This window comes from Vicia villosa, linkage group LG1, assembly GCF_029867415.1.
Source record: "Vicia villosa cultivar HV-30 ecotype Madison, WI linkage group LG1, Vvil1.0, whole genome shotgun sequence".
NCBI classification, from domain to species: Eukaryota; Viridiplantae; Streptophyta; class Magnoliopsida; order Fabales; family Fabaceae; genus Vicia; species Vicia villosa.
Window position 1 is genome coordinate 51,935,718 of NC_081180.1, and position 19,235 is coordinate 51,954,952.

Consider the following 19,235-nt stretch of genomic DNA (forward strand, 5'->3'; position numbering starts at 1 on the left):
TAATTAAAATTACAAATTCATTCAAGACTGCAACTAGAAATTACAGTTACAAAATACAACTGCATTCGCAGTAAAAGACTGTCACTACTTAATTTAGCAAGTAGCTAACAACATTTCATGAATCATCAATTACAACATAAAGGACACAAAATTAATAACAACAAAACATCTTAGCAACAAGTTAATCAATAGTAAGACTTAATTAAGAGCACTGAAAATCACTGGGTGGACTCTTCTCACAAGCATTAAGGATCAAACTAAGTGAAATAGGAATATTAATGTTAATGCCAAGAATGTTAGCTTTAATGGCAGTACAAAGACAAACCGCAACTTCAAGATCAACTAGTCCTTCTAAAATAGAACAACAAGGATGTTCTGGTGGTGACCCAACAATTGCACCAATTGGTCCATTAAGCAAGTTAGCACATACTCCTAATTTGAGTGCATCTCTAGGACAACTCTTAGTGGAAGGACTTGTGTTTGGGTAGGGAAATGGGTTAGGGTTAGGGTTTGGTTTTGGACAAAAGAAGCAACCATTTGCCATTACAAAGAAAAGCATGTTGATGATGGAAAAAAGAACTAGGGTTGAAGATCTAGAAGAGTTCATGATAGTGGTAAAATATATGGAACTAACAATGGTTAATTAATTACAACTGTAATTGTGTGAAGGAGGAGTGAGTGATGCTGTTATTTATAGTGTAAAAAGGTAATTGTGATTTTTGATGTAACAAAAATCATGTGAACCAAAAGCTGTCTTTTGTTTTAACTGGTAGTGAAAAAGAATCAATATAAAAGAATAAAAAATTCCCACTTTCCTATAGGAAATAGTAATTTAATGGAATTGTGATATGGAACAATGGGCATGTGATGTGAGTATAGGAGTCCCGTGAACTTCAGCAATTCTGTGGGAGGAACAACCTGTTAATTGATTCTCATTGGTAGGTTTGCTTTTATCTCACTATTTTTCTATTCAAATTCAAATATATAGTAGTATAGGATTAGTATGTACTAATAATAAGGACCATGTGAAATGCACTATAACGACACACATCAAAATTGTAAAAGATCCTTAGATCAATATGATTTTCCATTTACAAAATCATTAACTATGATAATATGATTCCTAATAGAGGTAATTAACAATTGAACGTTTTATAGTTTTGAAAAATTTGCCGTTAAAAAAATTAGGGTTAATAGTAATTCATCCCCTGTAATATTAGCGAATTTTGCTTTTCCCCCTCTCTACCTTTTGGCAACGGTTTTTTAATAGTTTTGAAAAATTTGCCGTTAAAAAAATTAGGGTTAATAGTAATTCATCCCCCTGTAATGTTAGCGAATTTTGCTTTTCCCCTCCCTACCTTTTGGCAACGGTTTTTAAAAAAAACCGTTGCCAAAACCTGCCTTTGGCAATGGTGGGGGGTAAACCAAAACACGCTCATATTACAGGGGGTAAACTACTATTAACCCAAAAAATTATCGGGTTCAATCACATATTAGGTCGTTCACTTTAAAACGTTTTACGGCATTGTCCAAATTTATAGAAAACAATCACTCAACCACAATGCTTTTAGGATATAACAGTTCAGTTCTATACTATATGATTACTACTTGCGTAGTAGATAATTGTTCTAAAAATACATTCTTTGATGGTACGAAGACCATTCGAATATGGTATAAATACCACCCACTTCTACAAAAAAGTCATACCACAACGTCTGACCAATCGTTGTGAGGTAAGGGGTGATTGTATATTTGGTGCTTTCCACCACGGCCGCGAGACCATGATTATAAGTCCAGACGCGCGCTATATATCTCAACGATTACGCTTATCAACCATTGATATATATATATATATATATATATATATATATATATATAGATATATATATATATGAATTGAGTTCGAGACCCAACAGCAGTAATGGGCCTTGTAGAAAAAGCCCATTAGTTAGTATGTTAGATTTTATTATAAATAGCATACTAGTCTCTCATCATTGCAACACAACAAATCTTAATTTAGGGTGAGAGAGGTTATTTGTTATTCTTGTAAACTTGTAATCTTGGTTTCTAAGAGAAAGTAAAAGAATAGCAGTTATAACCAATTCTTGTGTTCTTCTTCTTCTTTGTCCTTTATTCATCCCTTGTTTTATACATTGTTCTTGGCATTGAATTCACAACAAATTGGTGCGGTGAGCGTTGAGAAGACACTACAAAAAAAGCCTCAGTAGTGACGTGAATATCACGCCACTAACCAAACAATCACATCACAAACCAATATTTGCGAAGTGAAAATTCACGTCGCAGGAGGCAAGGTGGCAACTTTTAGTGACGTGATTTTCACTTCACTATTTAGTGAAGTGAAAATCACGTCGCAAAATTTGGGTCAGAGATTAATGCATTTTCAGTCAGAGCAGGCGTAGCAGCGTTTGGGTCAGAAAAGCAACTTTAGTTGCGACGTGATTTACATGTCACTACTTAGTGACATGGCAATCACGTCACTAAATTTGCCTAGGAGTCAACTGAAATGCGCATTTAATGTCTAATGTTGCGACGTGATTTTCATGTCACTACTTAGTGACATGGAAATCACGTCACTAATATTTTTTTTTTTTTTGAAAAAACCAAATATATATATATATATATATATATATATATATAAATATATATATATATATATATATATATATATATATATATATATATATATATATAAAATTAAATTAATAAACTAAATATATTAAAATTTATAAATTAATTCAATAAACTAAATATAAATCTAATATTAATATTAAGAAAGTAAAATTATAAATCTAATATTACTAAATAATGTAATTATAATTTAATTAATAGTTTACACAAATTCAAAATTAAAAGTTATAACAACAAAATAAAAACTAAACTAAATCAACAATCAATCAGGGTCGGGAAACTCATTCTCATTTAGATTTTCCTGATCAGTCGGCGCAGAACTCCCCATATTTTGGTTTCCACCAAAGGATTGCATAAATTGTCGCATTTGTGCCTCCATATCCGATTGTCTTTTCGCCATGACCTCCATTTCCCGCTGATGCTCACTCCGCATTGCCCTCATTTGGGCCTCCATTTAGGCTTTCAGTGCCGCTTCACGTTCCGCCGCCTCACGCCTCACCTCATTTATCGCCAATTGTCTTACAGTGTCTCTCTGTTCATCTGTTAAAGTTACAGGACGTGAACCTCCTTCCCCGTCGAGAACTCTTTGATATAGAGTTCTATCATTAGATCTCAAGGTGCCTGCCAAATTTCCACCACCAAAAAAACACCCGTTAGGCCCCTTGCCGCCAATGACTTTACTCCAAAGATAAAAATCTACATCTGGATGAAGCGGCTCTCCCGGTCTTGGAGTATACTGAGGATTAGCAGTCAGAAATTGTACAAGCAATGCCAGATAATCATCCTACACGTACAAAAAAAAGTTAAATATAATTTAGTTGCCACATGAATTTCACGCCACAAATTTAGTTGCCACATGATTTTCACGCCACAACATGTCACATGCCACATGAAAATTATAACACATACATTCTACCTGTCAGAATTAATAAATAAATCAGAATAATAATACCGATTTAATTCATACATTATAACACATACATTCTACCTGTCGGAATTAATTAATAAATCAGAATAATAATCCCGATTTAACTCATACATTATAACACATACATTCTAACTTTGATCACCAATTTGATTCATATATATCAACACTTTATCGGCACTTCACAATCACCACCAAATACATCACAATTCATCGCTTAAAGAAATACCGATAGCTTAACCAAATATAATACGGATAGCTTAACCAAATATAATACCCAACTTTAACCAAATAATACTGATAACTTAACCAAATATAATACGGATAGCTTAACCAAATATAATACTCAACTTTAACCAAATAATACCGATAGCTTAACCAAATATAATACGGATAGCTTAACCAAATATAATACTCAACTTAACCAAATAATACCGATAGCTTAACCAAATATAATACCGATAACTTAACCAAATATAATACCCAACTTAACCAAATAATACCGATAACTTAACCAAATATAATACCGATAGCTTAACCAAATAATACAGATAGCTTAAAAAAATAATACCGATAGCTTAAATAACTTACCATAGCTTTTTGTGTACGACTGCCAACAAAAGCTCCTGTTTTCTTTTTCCGAGTCCTCGCAACTAGCTCGGTCATAAGTGGAGGTCTATTTAATTCCTTAGTCTAAATAACAAAATAAACTATAATTAATAATATCAATTATTAATTGAAATTATAACTTTGAGAAGTGGTAATAATTATTACCATGCGACGAACATGCTCAGCAGTGCTTATACTTCCAACAACATTAAGGCAACCACCCTTTTCAGATGCTCTCATCTTCTTTGCATTTTCAGATTTGGCCGCAAACTCATCACTCTCCCAATATTTAAGAAGTTCCCGAAAGATTTCTTCTCCTATCCAACTAGGACGGATGCCATGAAGTTCCCAACGCTTTCTAACACGTTGTAGCATGTCAGAAAGTCGTCTTGCAGTTCTGCCATAATAATTTTTTTTAATCTGTCTCTCTTTTATTGGTTCCCACACACATTTTTCCTGCATTAAAAGTAGATAAAATAAAAGTTAGATAATTGTAGTGAAAAAGTTATTTAAATAACAATAACTTAAACAATAAATTAAGTATACCTGAAATTTCGCAAACCAATGATCTCTATCATCGCCCTTAACATCTTTAAAAGTCTTTATAAGCTTTTTATAATTCTGCTGAATTATATAACTTATAACTTTGGCAGCAGTCCGACTCGGCGTGAATCTAAACAACATTAATTGAATTAACATTAATTATAAAGTTATAAAAAATGGAAATGTATACTTAAATAAAAATTGATAAATAAGAAACTTACGAGCTTCCTTCGGGCCTAATAAAAAATCTCCCGTCAATGATATGAATCTGACTCGGATCATCATCCCCTCGAAGATCACTCCCATCCAACTGATCATCCGCAGTCTCATCCTCCGCCTGATCATCATCCTGTGGGGGCACATGTGGGGGATGTGGGGTGGGACCATTCTGTGTGGGAGGTGGAAAACTAGATCCTCCAGTCTGCTAGAAAGATGAGGGACCAGTCTGTGTGGGAGGTGGAAAACTAGATCCTCCGGTCTGCCGGAAGGATGGGGGCACATGTGTCTGCTGGAAGGATGGGGGCACATGTGTCTGCTGGAAGGATGGGGGCATCTGTGTCTGCTGGAAGGATGGGGGCATCTGTGTCTGCTGGAAGGATGGGTAACCAGGTGGTGGTGGGGTAATAAAAGACGGACTGTCATATGGATACTGAGAGGAGAGTAGTGGCAGAAAACCCTGAGTACTGGCCATGGACATACGATTAACCTGACTCTGCGGGGGAGGACACGTGGCCAACTGAGGTGACTGACATACTACTAATCGTGGGCGTTGGTGCTTCTTCTTACCACTATCACCAGCTACACCCTTACCTTTATCAAGTCGGGGTGGCATTTTACCTATTTATAGAGATTACACAATTAATATAAATATATTCAGCAAATGGTTCACTAAGTAAAATTATAAAAATATAATCTCAACAACTGGTTGTCATTAACACATTCAATACATAGTTCATTAAGTGAAATTATAAAAATACATTTCCAACAACACATATTCATTATTCTAAATCTTCGTGCTCGTCATCCACATCATTCTCATCATTTGATGTGATATTGTCCTCAGATGCAATATCTTCATGCTCTTCATCCAATATAGACGAATCAACTAGATGCCCCTCAACCATTGTATCAGACAAACTTGTAGTTTGTTCATCTGCAACCACATCATTAATTTGTTCCACTTCATCAACTTGGAAAGCAAGATCTTCTTCCACTAGATCGTCAGATTCAATATGACCCATTGGTTTTGTTTTTATGACAACACACCACCCTCGTTTACGTGGCACAAATGAAGGATAAGGAACATAGTAAACTTGCCTAACAATATGTGACATTATGAAAGGGTCATACTCTTTGTACCTCCGGTCCATTTGAATCTCAACAGTACCATATGTCCTATCTATTTTTGTGCCTCTAGTTGGATCATACCATTCACAATAAAACAAGACAACTTTATTTTCCGAGTCCAAGTAAGTGTACACCAACTCATAGATATGTTTGACAAAACCATAGAAGTCATCTTCACCACCATCTGTAACTCCTTTCACAAAAACACCACTGTTTATGGTCTTTTTCCCTTCAGTCCATGTATGAGTGTGAAATTTATATCCATTCACGAAGTATGTGTGCCATTCATTTGCGCTTTGAATAGGGCCTTGAGACAAGTTTCTCAAATGGAGTATTTCGGGAGTCGGTGCAACAATGCTATACATTCTCTCCTTAAACCATGCTGGGAATTGAGCATGGATGACACCAGATGTTGATTGTACACCGGTAGTATGAAAATAGGTGTTGTTGAATTCCCTAAAAAGAAACACATTATAAGTTTCAGAGTAATGAGTTTTATGATTGTAAAGAAAATTAAAAGTTAGGGGTATGTATACTTACTCAAGAAATGGTTTAACTTCAACGCAGTTCATCAAGACATGAACATGGGCAGATTGCATTTCTTGTTGGGTCAACCAATGCACACCCTTTTTCCAGATGGACGGCCTGGAAGCCCGAAGACCGATAAAGTGAATTGACTCCTTTCACTAACATTGACAGGATTTCGAATGATTCTTGGAGTTAACATCAAATGCTTGAAATAGTGACTGCAAAAATGTGATGTTTCTCGATGCAAGTAATGTGCACATATCGATCCTTCAACTCTAGCCTTATTTTTCACTGATCGTTTTGAATCACCCATGAACCTTTCAAACGGATACATCCACCTATATTGAACAGGTCCTCCAAGATAAGCTTCATAGGCGAGATGCACAGGTAAATGTTCCATGGAGTCAAAAAAACCAGGCGGAAATACTTGTTCCAACTTGCATAGAATGACTGGAATATTTCGATCCAACTTAATGACGTCATCTACTTTTAAAGCTGAAGCACAAATATCTCTGAAAAATTGACTAATTTCAGTCAGTGGATTAAGCACATGTTTAGGTAGAAAACCAAATGCAATTGGTAGCAATTGTTCCATAAAAACATGGCAATCATGACTTTTCATACCATGCAACTTCCCAGTGTTGGCGTCAGCACACCTTGCTAAATTTGAAGAATAGCCGTCGGGCATTCTCAATTATTTTAACCATCGACAAACCGCTTTACCTTCTTGGAAGGTCAGACTGAAACAAGCCTTCGGTTTCAATAATTTCCCATTTGGTTGAGGATTCAACTCCAACTCTTTTCGATTGCACCATTTTTCCATGTCATGTCTAGCCTTCTCATTATCTTTCGTCTTGTCTTTAACATCCATCACAGTGTTAAATACATTATCAAAAAAATTCTTCTCAATATGCATAACATCTAGATTATGGCGCAACAAATTATCTTTCCAATATGGAAGATCCCAAAATATACTTCTCTTTGTCCAATTGTGATCGACCCCATATCCTTCAATTCTACACGCCTTTCCAGTATCTGTAATTTTTGGTAGCCCACAAACTTTATCCCATACAGCACCTGGTGACAATCGGGGCGGAGGCATATCTGTTACCTGTTTGTCTTTTATGAAATTTGTCTTGTTCTTTCTATACGGATGATTTTTTGGTAGAAATCTGCGGTGACAGTCAAACCACGAGCTTTTCCCCCCTTTATCCAACGTAAACGCCTTCGTCTCTTTCATACAATGTGGGCAACCCATTCTGCCATGTGTACCCCAACCAGACAACATGCCATATGCTGGAAAGTCGTTGATGGTCTACATCAAGGCAGCTCGCATAGTAAAATTTGTTTACGTGATATATCATAAGTCCATTCTCCACCAATCCACAACCTCTTCAAATCATCAATTAAAGGTTGTAAATACACATCAATTACGGCTTTTGGACTCGAAGGTCCTGGAATGACGCACGTCAAAAACATATATGGTTTTGTCATGCACATCTCGAGAGGAAGGTTGTAAGGGGTTACAATAACTGGCCAACAAGAATACGCACTTCCCGACGCTTGAACATAAGGAGCAAAACCATCTGAGCATAATCCAAGCCTGACATTTCTAGGTTCTGCGGCAAAATCAGGATGTATTCGATCAAAGTGTTTCCATGCCTCGCCATCAGATGGATGCCGCATAGTGTCTGGACTTGTTTTGTTTGTATGATGCCATGTCATCTGACTTGCACTGTGCATTGAAGCAAACATTCTTTTTAACCTTGGAATTATCGGAAGATAAAACATGGACTTTTCTGCTACACGGTCTTGATTAGTGTTAATGGCTCTACTGCGAACTTTATATCTTGGACTCATACAAAATTTGCATTCCTCCAACAATCCATCTTGAGTACCAAACTCATTGTCATAAAACAACATACAACCATTAATGCAACAATCAATCTTTCTTACTCTTAAGCCCAACTTCGACACCAACTTCTTTGCTTCATAAAATGTTGTAGGTAAGTTGTCTTTCATTGCAGTTGAGTCCAACATCATTTTTACAAAGAATTCCAAACACTGATCAGGAACATTCCAATTTGACTTGGCGGCCAATAATCTCACACACATTGATAACTTGGAGTCAGACGAACCGTCAAACAACGGCGTATTCATCTCATTCAACAATTGATAAAATCTCTGCGCTTCTTCGTTCGGCATCTCTTCCCCATCACAATCTTCAGGTTGATCATAGGTCACATTCACACCAAAAGCATCCTCAACCATGTCACCGATCTGATTAAAGTTTTCCTCATATTCAATAGGCGGTCTTTCCTCATATTCCATTGACGGACGACTACTTGAAGCATGCGTACTGCTAGTGTCTGGTACGTTACTCGGCAATTTTTCACCATTATACGTCCATACCCAATAATTTTCCATGAAACCCCTTCTATACAAATGTCTGACCACTTCATCTGGGTCACTAATTATAGGTCTACATTCACATTTAAGACAGGGACACCTAACTCCTCCTTCGCTTCGACAACATTCTTGAGCAAACGCCCACGTGATAAACCCGTTAACTCCTTCTATAAAATTGGGTTTAAGTGCACGTATTCCTGGTTCCACTCTATCGTACATCCAACTACGATAATACAAATAATATTCCATACTGCACATATATCCAATCATTCTCTTTTTAGTAACAATAATTAAACATTTAATTATATCAACTATAAGTAAATGATTTTCTACAATAGAAGTAGATAAACAATATATACATTCTACCAATATATACATTCTACCAATATATACATTCTAACAATATTCTAACAATATTATATACATTCTAACATTCTAACAATATATACATTATAACAATAATACATATTATATATAATATTTTCGTTTTTATAAAATCTATAATTATAACATTCTAAAAATTATACATACTATACATAATATTACATTCTAAAAAATTAAAAATTATACATATTATACATTCTAAAAATTATAACATACTATAAATTATACATAATCTATACATATTATATAATCTATAACTATAACATTCTAAAAATTATACATACTATACATAATCTATAATTATACATATTATACATACTATACATATTATATAATCACATAAAAATTAACATTCTATAAATAATATACATTCTATAAATTAATCTATATATATACATACTATAAATAATATACATTCTATAAATTAATCTATATATATATATATATATACATACTATAAATAATATACATTCTAATTATTATAACATTCTAATAATTAACATTCTAAAAATTATATATACATACTACAAAAATCTCATAAAAAAATCTCACAAATTAATCTATAACATATATATATATATATATATATATATATATATATATATATCAATAATCACATAAAAAAATCTCAAAAATTATATAAATAAAATTGAAAATAAAAAATACCTCAATGAAGTTGAACAATATTGAGTGAGCTCCTCCTTATCCTTGAATCAAAATCAACAATGCTTCACCTACAAATATATATTAAAATCAGATTTTTACAAAAAATAAAATAAAAAATTGACAAGAACAAGTGAGGTTTGAATGTTTACCTGGAAATGGGGGGTTGTGATGATGAATTTGAGAATGAAAATGGTGGATTGAGGAGGGAGAATGGTTGATTATGGAGGATAGGAAGAGGGTTTGGGGGAAGAAGGAGAAGAGGAGAAGAGGAAAAGAAAGAAAGAAAGAGGAGAAAGGGGGTTCTGGGAAGAGGAGTTCCAACGAATTGGTATAATGCCTTTAGCGACATGATTTTCACGTGTCTACGTTGCGAAGTGAAAATCACGTCGCAACTTCTACACAGTAATAAATGTGTCAGTCAACTGCACACATGACTGTACATAAATGCTGGCGTGTTTAACAAAAAAAAGTTGCGACGTGAAATACACGCCGCAAAAAAAAATGAAAATTTGAAATTCCCCCCTTTGAATTTCCCCCCTTTGTCAGACTACTTTATCTGCTTTTAATTTTTTTTTATTTTATTTAAAGGTTGCGACGTGTTTTTCATTTCGCAACTTTTTTTTTTTTTAAATATTATTTAAAGACACCCCATGTGCCAACGTTGGTTTTAGTTTTTTAATATAAAAAACTTTTAGTGACGTGATTATCACGTCACAACTCACTTTTTTGAGCCACGTGATAATCACGTCGCAACATTTGGTGGCTATATCACACTTTTCTTGTAGTGAGATGCCTTCAACAAAGTATGAGATTGAAAAGTTCACCGGAGTGAACGATTTTGGTCTGTGGCGCTTGAAGATGAAAACCCTACTGGTTCAGCAGGGTTGTTTGGAAGCGTTGAAGGGTGCGGGGCTATGGACGATGCGTTAACGGAAAGAGAGAAGACAACCATGATCGAGAAAGCACACAGCGCAATTTTGTTGAGCCTTGGTGATAAGGTTCTTCGACAGGTATCAAAGGAGACGACGACATCAGGGTTATGGGTGAAACTTGAAAGTTTGTACATGACCGAATCGCTGGTAAATCGACTCTATCTGAAGCAAGCTTTGTATTCATTCAAGATGATTGAAGACAAAGTGTTGGATGAGCAGTTGGATATGTTCAACAAGCTGATTCTTGATCTTGAAAATATTGATGTGAAGATCGATGATGAAGATCAAGCGCTGTTACTATTGTGTGCTTTGCCTCGATCACATGCTCACTTCAAAGAAACTCTCTTGTATGGAAGGGAGTCTCTGACCTTTGAAGAAGTTCAATCAACCCTGTATTCTAAGGACTTGAACGGACGAAAAGAGCATAAACCTTCGACTATTGGTGAAGGTTTGGCCGTTAAGGGCAAATTCTTGCGAAAGGATGGTAGGTTCGACAAGAAGAAAGGCAAAAGTCAGCAGAAGTATTATAGTGGCGAAGCATCTGGTATTCGATGCTATCACTATAAGAAGGAGGGTCACACAAGAAAGGTGTGCCCTAAACGCCTGAAAGATCATGGAGGTAAGGATAATGGCAATGCAACCATTGTTCAAGATGATTTCGAATCAAGCAGTGACTCGAGAAGAGAGTGATTATGGATTCAAGTTGCACTTGGCACATGAATCCAAACAAAGACTTGTTCGAGGAATTATGCGATCAAGATGGTGGATCAGTATTGCTGGGAAACAACAAAGCTTGCAAGATTGCAAGTGTTGGATCTGTGAGATTCAAGCTCCATGACGAGTCAATAAGGTTATTGACTGAAGTCAGGTATGTTCCTGATTTGAAGATAAATTTATTTTCTCTTGGTGAATTCGACAAGAAAGGATATGTTTTCCAAGGAGAGAAAAGTATCCTAAAAGTCATGAAGGGGTCAAAGGAAGTCTTGAGAGGCGTGAAGAAACAAGGCTTGTATACCCTTGAGGCTGAAGTTGTAAGTGGTTGGACAAATGTTGCATCCACAAAACCTTTGTCGAAGACAGAAATCTGGCACATGAGATTGTGCCATTTCAGTGAAAGGGGTCTGGTCGAATTAGGGAAACAAAATCTGCTTGGTGGAGACAAAGTCGAAAAGCTGAAGTTTTGTGAACCCTGTGTACTTGGAAAATCTTACAGAGTGAAGTTCAACAAAGGCAAACAAAGAACACATGGATCCCTTGATTACATCCATGCTGATCTTTGGGGGCCTGCAAGGTGTCCATCACATTCAGGAGCAAGGTATTTTCTGTCCATAGTTGATGATTATTCCAGGAAGTTATGGGTATTCATCCAGAAGACTAAGGATGAAACTTTTGAGAATTTCAAAAGTTGGAAGATTCTGGTCGAAAATCAGACTGGCAGGAAGGTCAAGAGGTTGAGAACCGATAATGGCCTTCAATTTTGCAATGAGGCGTTCGACAGCTTTTGTGCTGCTTCTAGTATTGCAAGGCATAGAACTACTGCAGGTACTCCACATCAAAATGGTTTGACTGAAAGGTTTAATCGAACTATTTTGGAGAGAGTCAGATGCATGTTGACTAGTTATGGATTAAAGAAGGTGTTCTGGGCTGAGGCTGTTTCGACAGCAACATATCTGATAAACAAATGTCCTTCGATAGTGTTATATATGAAGACACCTGAAGAATTTTGGTCGGGACATCCACCAAATCTCGACAAACTGAGAGTATTTGGCTGCGTAGCCTATGCTCATATTAGGAAAGACAAGGTCGAACCTAGAGCTCTGAAATGCATGTTCATGGGATATCTTGAAGGAGTCAAAGTTTATAGGTTATGGTGCCTAGAGCCAGGTCACAAAAGGTGTATCACCAGTCGAGGTGTAGTTTTAAATGAAGCTGAGATGGCTTTCAAGAAATCTGATGATGATGATGGTCGAAGTGTAGAAGAGTTGGAACAGGTAGAGATTCCTGTTGAGGTGGAGCAAGTTGATGCTGAATTGCATATTCTAGATGAAGTCGAAGAAGAAGTAGAAGAAGCTGAGGAAGTTGAGGAAACTGCCGATGACTACCTATTATTAAGAGATAGGTCGAGATGAGTCATCAAGCCACCTCAGAGACTTGGCTATGCAGATCTTATAGCTTATGCCTTAATCTCTGCAAGTGATGTTCTAGACGAAGAACCTAGAGATTATAAGGAAGTTATGAGGAGTCGAAATAAGACTGAATGGATGAAGGCCATGGATGATGAGATGAAATCTCTTCATGATAATCACACTTGGGAACTGATCAAGAAACCCGATGGGGCAAGGTTAGTTAGCTGTAAATGGATTTTCAAAGTTAAGGAAGGAACTGAAGGAGTGACGTCGAAAAAATACAAGGCAAGGTTAGTTGCAAGGGGTTTCACTCAGAAAGAAGGTGTCGACTTCAATGATGTGTTTTCTCTTGTTGTGAAGCATAGGTCCATTCGAATGTTGCTTGCCATGGTGGTAGAGTTCAACCTTAAACTGGAATAGATGGATGTGAAGACTGCGTTCTTGTATGGTGATCTAGATGAAACGATCCTGATGAGACAACCTGAAGGGTATGTCGAAAAGAGGAAGGAAGATTATGTGTGCGAGCTAAAGAGATCTTTATATGGACTCAAACAATCTCCTTGACAGTGGAACAGGAGATTCGACAAGTTCATGGCACGCATAAGTTTCATTAGAAGTCAGTTCGACCACTGTGTTTACTTCAGATTTCGACCTGAAAATTCATTTGTTATTTTGTTTCTTTATGTGGATGATATTCTCATAGCAAACAACAACGTCGAAGATGTAGAGAGGGTGAAGGCTGAACTCAATAAGGAGTTTGATATGAAGGATTTAGGAGCTGCTTCCAGGATTCTTGGAATTGACATCCGTAGAGATAGAAAGAAGTCGAAGTTTATCTTATCTCAAGAGACATATCTACGAAAGATTCTCGAAAGGTTTGGTATGTCCAATTCGAAGCCAGTTGTGACTCCGACAAACCCTCAATTCAAGCTGAGTATTGATCAGTGTACCAGTACTGATGTCGAAAGAGGCTATATGAACAACATCCCATATGCTAATATAGTTGGTTCTTTGATGTATGCTATGGTCTATAGTAGACCCGACATAGCATGTGTAGTAAGTCTTGTAAGCAGGTACATGGCGAATCCTGGAAAGGCTCACTGACAAGCATTGAAGTGGATTTTAAGGTACATAAATGGGTCTCTGAACAGGGTCCTAATTTATGGTGGATCCTTGGGTGAAGATAGTAAAGCAGTAATCGAAGGATATGTCGACTCTGATTATGCAGGTTGTATGGATTCTAGAAAGTCTATTTCTGGATATGTTTTCACCATGTTTGGCCCAAAAATTAGTTGGAAAGCAACACTTCAGAAGATTGTTGCTCTATCAACCACTGAAGCGGAGTATATTGCCCTAACTGAAGCTGTGAAAGAAGCATTGTGGCTTGAAGGTTTTGCTAAGGAACTGAAACTTCAAGGTAAAGGTATCACTGTTAAATGTGATAGTCAAAGTGCAATACACATGTTGAAGAACTCAGCCTATCATGAGCAAACTAAGCATATTGATGTGAGGCTGCATTTTGTCAGAGGAGTAATCGAGCGTGGAGAAGGCCAAGTGCTGAAGGTTTCGACTGAGGATAATGTTGCTGATATGATCACAAAGACATTGACAAGTTACAAGTTTTTCCACTGTATGTAGTTGATAAAGCTGCATGAAGAAAGCTAGTTTGTTCCCTTGACGTTGTAAAGTTAGGTCCAAGGTGGAGATTTGTGAGATATTGGATCAAACTCTAGTATGGTCCAAGGGTAGCTTCATGGTTCGACAGGATTAAGCATGAAGTTGAAGGTTGTTCATATGCTTGTGTCGAAGATGCTAGCGTTGTTATCATGTTAAATTAGGTTTTAGTGTTTAAACCCTAATTTGTTAAGTTAGCTTGTTTATTAAGTTGGCTTGTGTAATGAGCCTTGTAGAAAAAGCCCATTAGTTAGTATGTTAGGTTTTATTATAAATAGCATACTAGTCTCTCATCATTGCAACACAACAAATCCTAATTTAGGGTGAGAGAGGTTATTTGTTATTCTTGTTAACTTGTAATCTTGGTTTCTAAGAGAAAGTAAAAGAATAACAATTATAACCAATTCTTGTGTTCTTCTTCTTCTTTGTCCTTTATTCATCCCTTGTTTTATACATTGTTCTTGACATTGAATTCACAACAGTGACGATGATGAGTTAGAGTTGGCAAATAAATTTATGTTATTCAAACTAAACTATAAGAGAAGATATCGATGCAATTAAGGAATCAAGTTATTGAATCACATTCTATAGGTTAAAGAGCGTGTTATGAATTATGAGACGAATACAATTCGGAAAATATTGATTGATATAAGTTTGTTTTCAAATACAACTTAATTTTCAGATTATAAGTTTCTATGTCAATTTAAATGAATGTATTTTCAGTGAAGGGTTAGTGAAACAAACAATCTACATACAATATAATAAAGGGTTAAAGGCCTTTTACCCCCTGCCATATAGGCGTGTTTTGATTTCCCCCCCTTAAAAAAAATATTTTGTAACAGACCTCACACAATATATTACCATCATTAAAGACCCTATTCCATTTTTTTGTTAAAAAAAATGCCTACGTGGACAATAAAAAATGCTGACTATGCATATGCACGTGGCATTTTTTTTATTTTTTTTATAATTCCACGTGAAATTTCGTAATTTTTTTTAATTTTATTTAATTTTTTATTTAATTTTTTATAATTTTTATATTTACTATTCCTTTTTATTTTATATATATTAATTTAATATAACAATACTTAAATTAAATGACATATAAATAGATGATGTGTAAAATAGAATTTGATGGTGTGTGTGTGTGTGTGTGTGTGTGTCTATATATATATATATATATATATATATATATATATATATATATATATATATATATATATATATATATATATATATACTTATATTTGTAAAATATAACAATTTGATGGTACATATATTTCTTTTGATGTGTAAAATATAACAATACTTATATTTATTTATTTATTTTTAAATAAAAAAACTATGTGTTAGGGTTTTTTTCCACACATTTTCTCAGCAGTTTCTCACATTTGCTTCCATATTTGCTGCCCTGGATGACTTGCCGATTTTTAAGAGAGTTGGCTGGCGGTTTTCTCTGCAGTGAAATCGCCGATTAAAAAGAATTTTTGGTACATTCACTCCATGAACTTAACCAGATTGTTGTCACAGAAAAAAGATTTTGATAGAAAACATTCATTCATTAATTAAAAGGTACATTGAAAGTTACTAACAGAAAGTAAGAAAGCATAAACATCTAAGAAATTACAACTGTTAAAACAATGTCATCTGTTCCATGCATCATTCGAGTGCAATCCACGTCGTATTCCACATTCTCCCACCAACGTTCCCTTTCTCCGATGACAACACCGCCCCTTGTTCTAAGCCTCTTGATACTTCTTATCTCTTCGCCGAGTTCGTACTCCCCTTCCAAAAACCTCAGGAGAGTCCTCTTCAGTTGGGCCATGGAATTGATATTCCAAAACATTACCGGCATGGGGGGTTTCACTGCAGAGTATATGACATGCCCGCTCCTTATGGGGTAATCTGGTTCATAGTCGAGACGTTTCTTTGGTGGCGGGGGCTCTGATTTCCGGTGCGATGTGTCTGGCCTAATGCGAGCTTTCATTGTTGTGTTTGTGTTTGGTGTATGGTGTTTGTGTTTCTATGTATGCATTCAACCCTAGGAACCCATAATTTATAATAGTTGCGAATAGAAAAGGAGTACTGTTGCGTACTATTTACAAGCACGCCTAAATTGAATGATAAATGCAAGCACACTGATCAACGCCTGACTTGACGTGACTAGACGAAAGCATGCGTATTTGACTGTCCAAAATACAGACTGACAGTATGGGTCATTAAGACAGCTTCACTACAAGACAAATACATGAGTAGTTGATTTAATTAAAGATAGTACAAATACATAACTAGTTTATTTAATAAAAGATAATTCAACAATATAATTTTGATTTTTCCTTTTGCTTTACTCTATATATATATATATATATATATATATATATATATATATATATATATATATATATATATATATATATATATATATATATATATATATATATATATATATATATATATATATATATATTTATATACCATCAAATTCTATTTTACACATCATCTATTTATATGTCATTTAATTTAAGTATTGTTATATTAAATAAATATATAAAATAAAAAGAAATAATAAAAAAAATTTTAAATTTTTTTTTAAAAATTAAAAAAAATTACGAAATTCCACGTGGAATTATAAAAAAATAAAATAAATGCCACGTGTGCAGCATATGCACAGTCAGTGTTTTTTTATTTTCCACGTAAGCATTTTTTGCACAAAAAAATGGAACAGGGTCTTTAATGATGGTAATATATTTTGTGAGGTCTGTTACAAAAAAAAAATTTAAGGAGGGGAAAATCAAAACACGCCTATATGGCAGGGGGGTAAAAGGCCTTTAACCCTATAATAAACTCTTATGACTTAGCAATGTTTCGTTCTTGTTATGAGAATATTAATCAACAACAATAACATACATCAATATTTATCAACAACACAACAATAACATACAACAACATTAAAAAACATACATTTTATATACAAAACACTAACTACATACACAACATACAATAACACAAGATATAATAAAATGTCTCAAGAACACACCTTTTATTGAAAACAATCGTGGAAATGGAACCAATGATGAAGTTCATCTAGTTTATGATGCTATGAAAAAGAAATATATGGTGGATGAAGTTTACATAATAGCTTCATACTTCTTGTATTGTTTTTCATAACAACACAAACCATATGTACCATAGCAAAAGTATACGCTTTATTAAGATGGTTTTCTTCATTCACTTTTCCTATAAGTAAAAAAAACATCATGACATTAAAACCATTACATGGAACATTCACCAAATGAAAAATATGAGAAATCATTTTTAACTGGAAGCGTAAATGAAATCAGAGCATAAGTTTAATGAACGAACCCAAAGGTAGCGATTGATGAAGACGAATCTGAAGGTTCCAGTATGTGTGATGAGTGACATGGATGTTAGGGTTTTCTTTAGAGAGAGAAGAGTGAAATGTGTTAGGGTTTTCTTTTGAGAGAAACGATTGTTATGTACTGAGTGAGAGATACTTTCGCTTATATAGTAAAAAAAATCACTTTTAATCACGGTTGACAAGATGAACCATGATGAAATGATTGGAATTTACACCACGGTTGACTAAATTAACCATGGTGATATACTAGGACATTAACTTCTTGTGACGATAAAATGGGTTATTGAAGAAGCTGGGATTCGAACCCTGTAACTCCTGGTGCATTTCACTACGGATTTTAACATTCATCGTAGTGAAATATCATTTAGTAAAAACAAAAAAAAAAGCGTCAAAAAACGAGATTCCACCATGGTTAACAAAAGATTGTTGTAATATTGTTTGACGAAAGGTATTTTCCGTAGTAGTGACCCATAGTATCTAGTATAAAAATCAGTCGTAATAATTTCTCAAACAAGGAGAAATTCAAATAATTCTCCAAAGAGAATCTAATAATAGTCATTTGACAAGTCAAAATGATTTATCAAACATAGAGGAAATCATGTATTTCTCCAAATAGAATAAAAAAATAATACTTGATAATTCCTCAACTCAAATGAGGAGAAATTAAAATAATTCTCTAAAGAGAATTCAAGAAATTACTCGAAAAATTCAATGTGTATAGAAAGAAAGGGGGAAAAAATAAAGGTGACGTAGAGTTATAAGAGTGAGGAAGGAAAAATAAAGGTGAGAATCACCACCACCCGAACCCGAACACGAACCCAAATCCAAAGGCTATTCGGGTGAAAAAATAACACTCACGCCTACACCCGTTGGATTAGGGTTTTTTCACCTGAACCCGAACATGCAACAAAACACATAAAATACAACAACAATATTGAAATTTTCCATCAATTTTCCTACAACTTATATATATTTAGGGGTACTTATGTAATTTCAGGTCTAAGCGAGTGTGGTTTCGGGTGTGGGTTTCACAATATCCAAACTCGCACCGAAAATATCGGGTG

General features: G+C 35.0%; 1 protein-coding gene across 1 annotated transcript; it reads right to left on the reverse strand.

The window, feature by feature from the left end:
* Positions 1-669, reverse strand: LOC131606072 (14 kDa proline-rich protein DC2.15-like). The gene has a single exon (XM_058878360.1). It carries the CDS (start codon positions 605-607, stop codon positions 203-205), a length of 405 nt encoding a protein of 134 aa, XP_058734343.1. The 5' UTR covers positions 608-669; the 3' UTR covers positions 1-202.
* Between the last annotated feature and the right edge of the window lie 18,566 nt (positions 670-19,235).

Excerpts from the sequence above, each read along its gene's own strand:
- LOC131606072 (XM_058878360.1), bottom strand. The coding sequence starts at position 607 with ATGAACTCTTCTAGATCTTCAACCCTAGTTCTTTTTTCCATCATCAAC.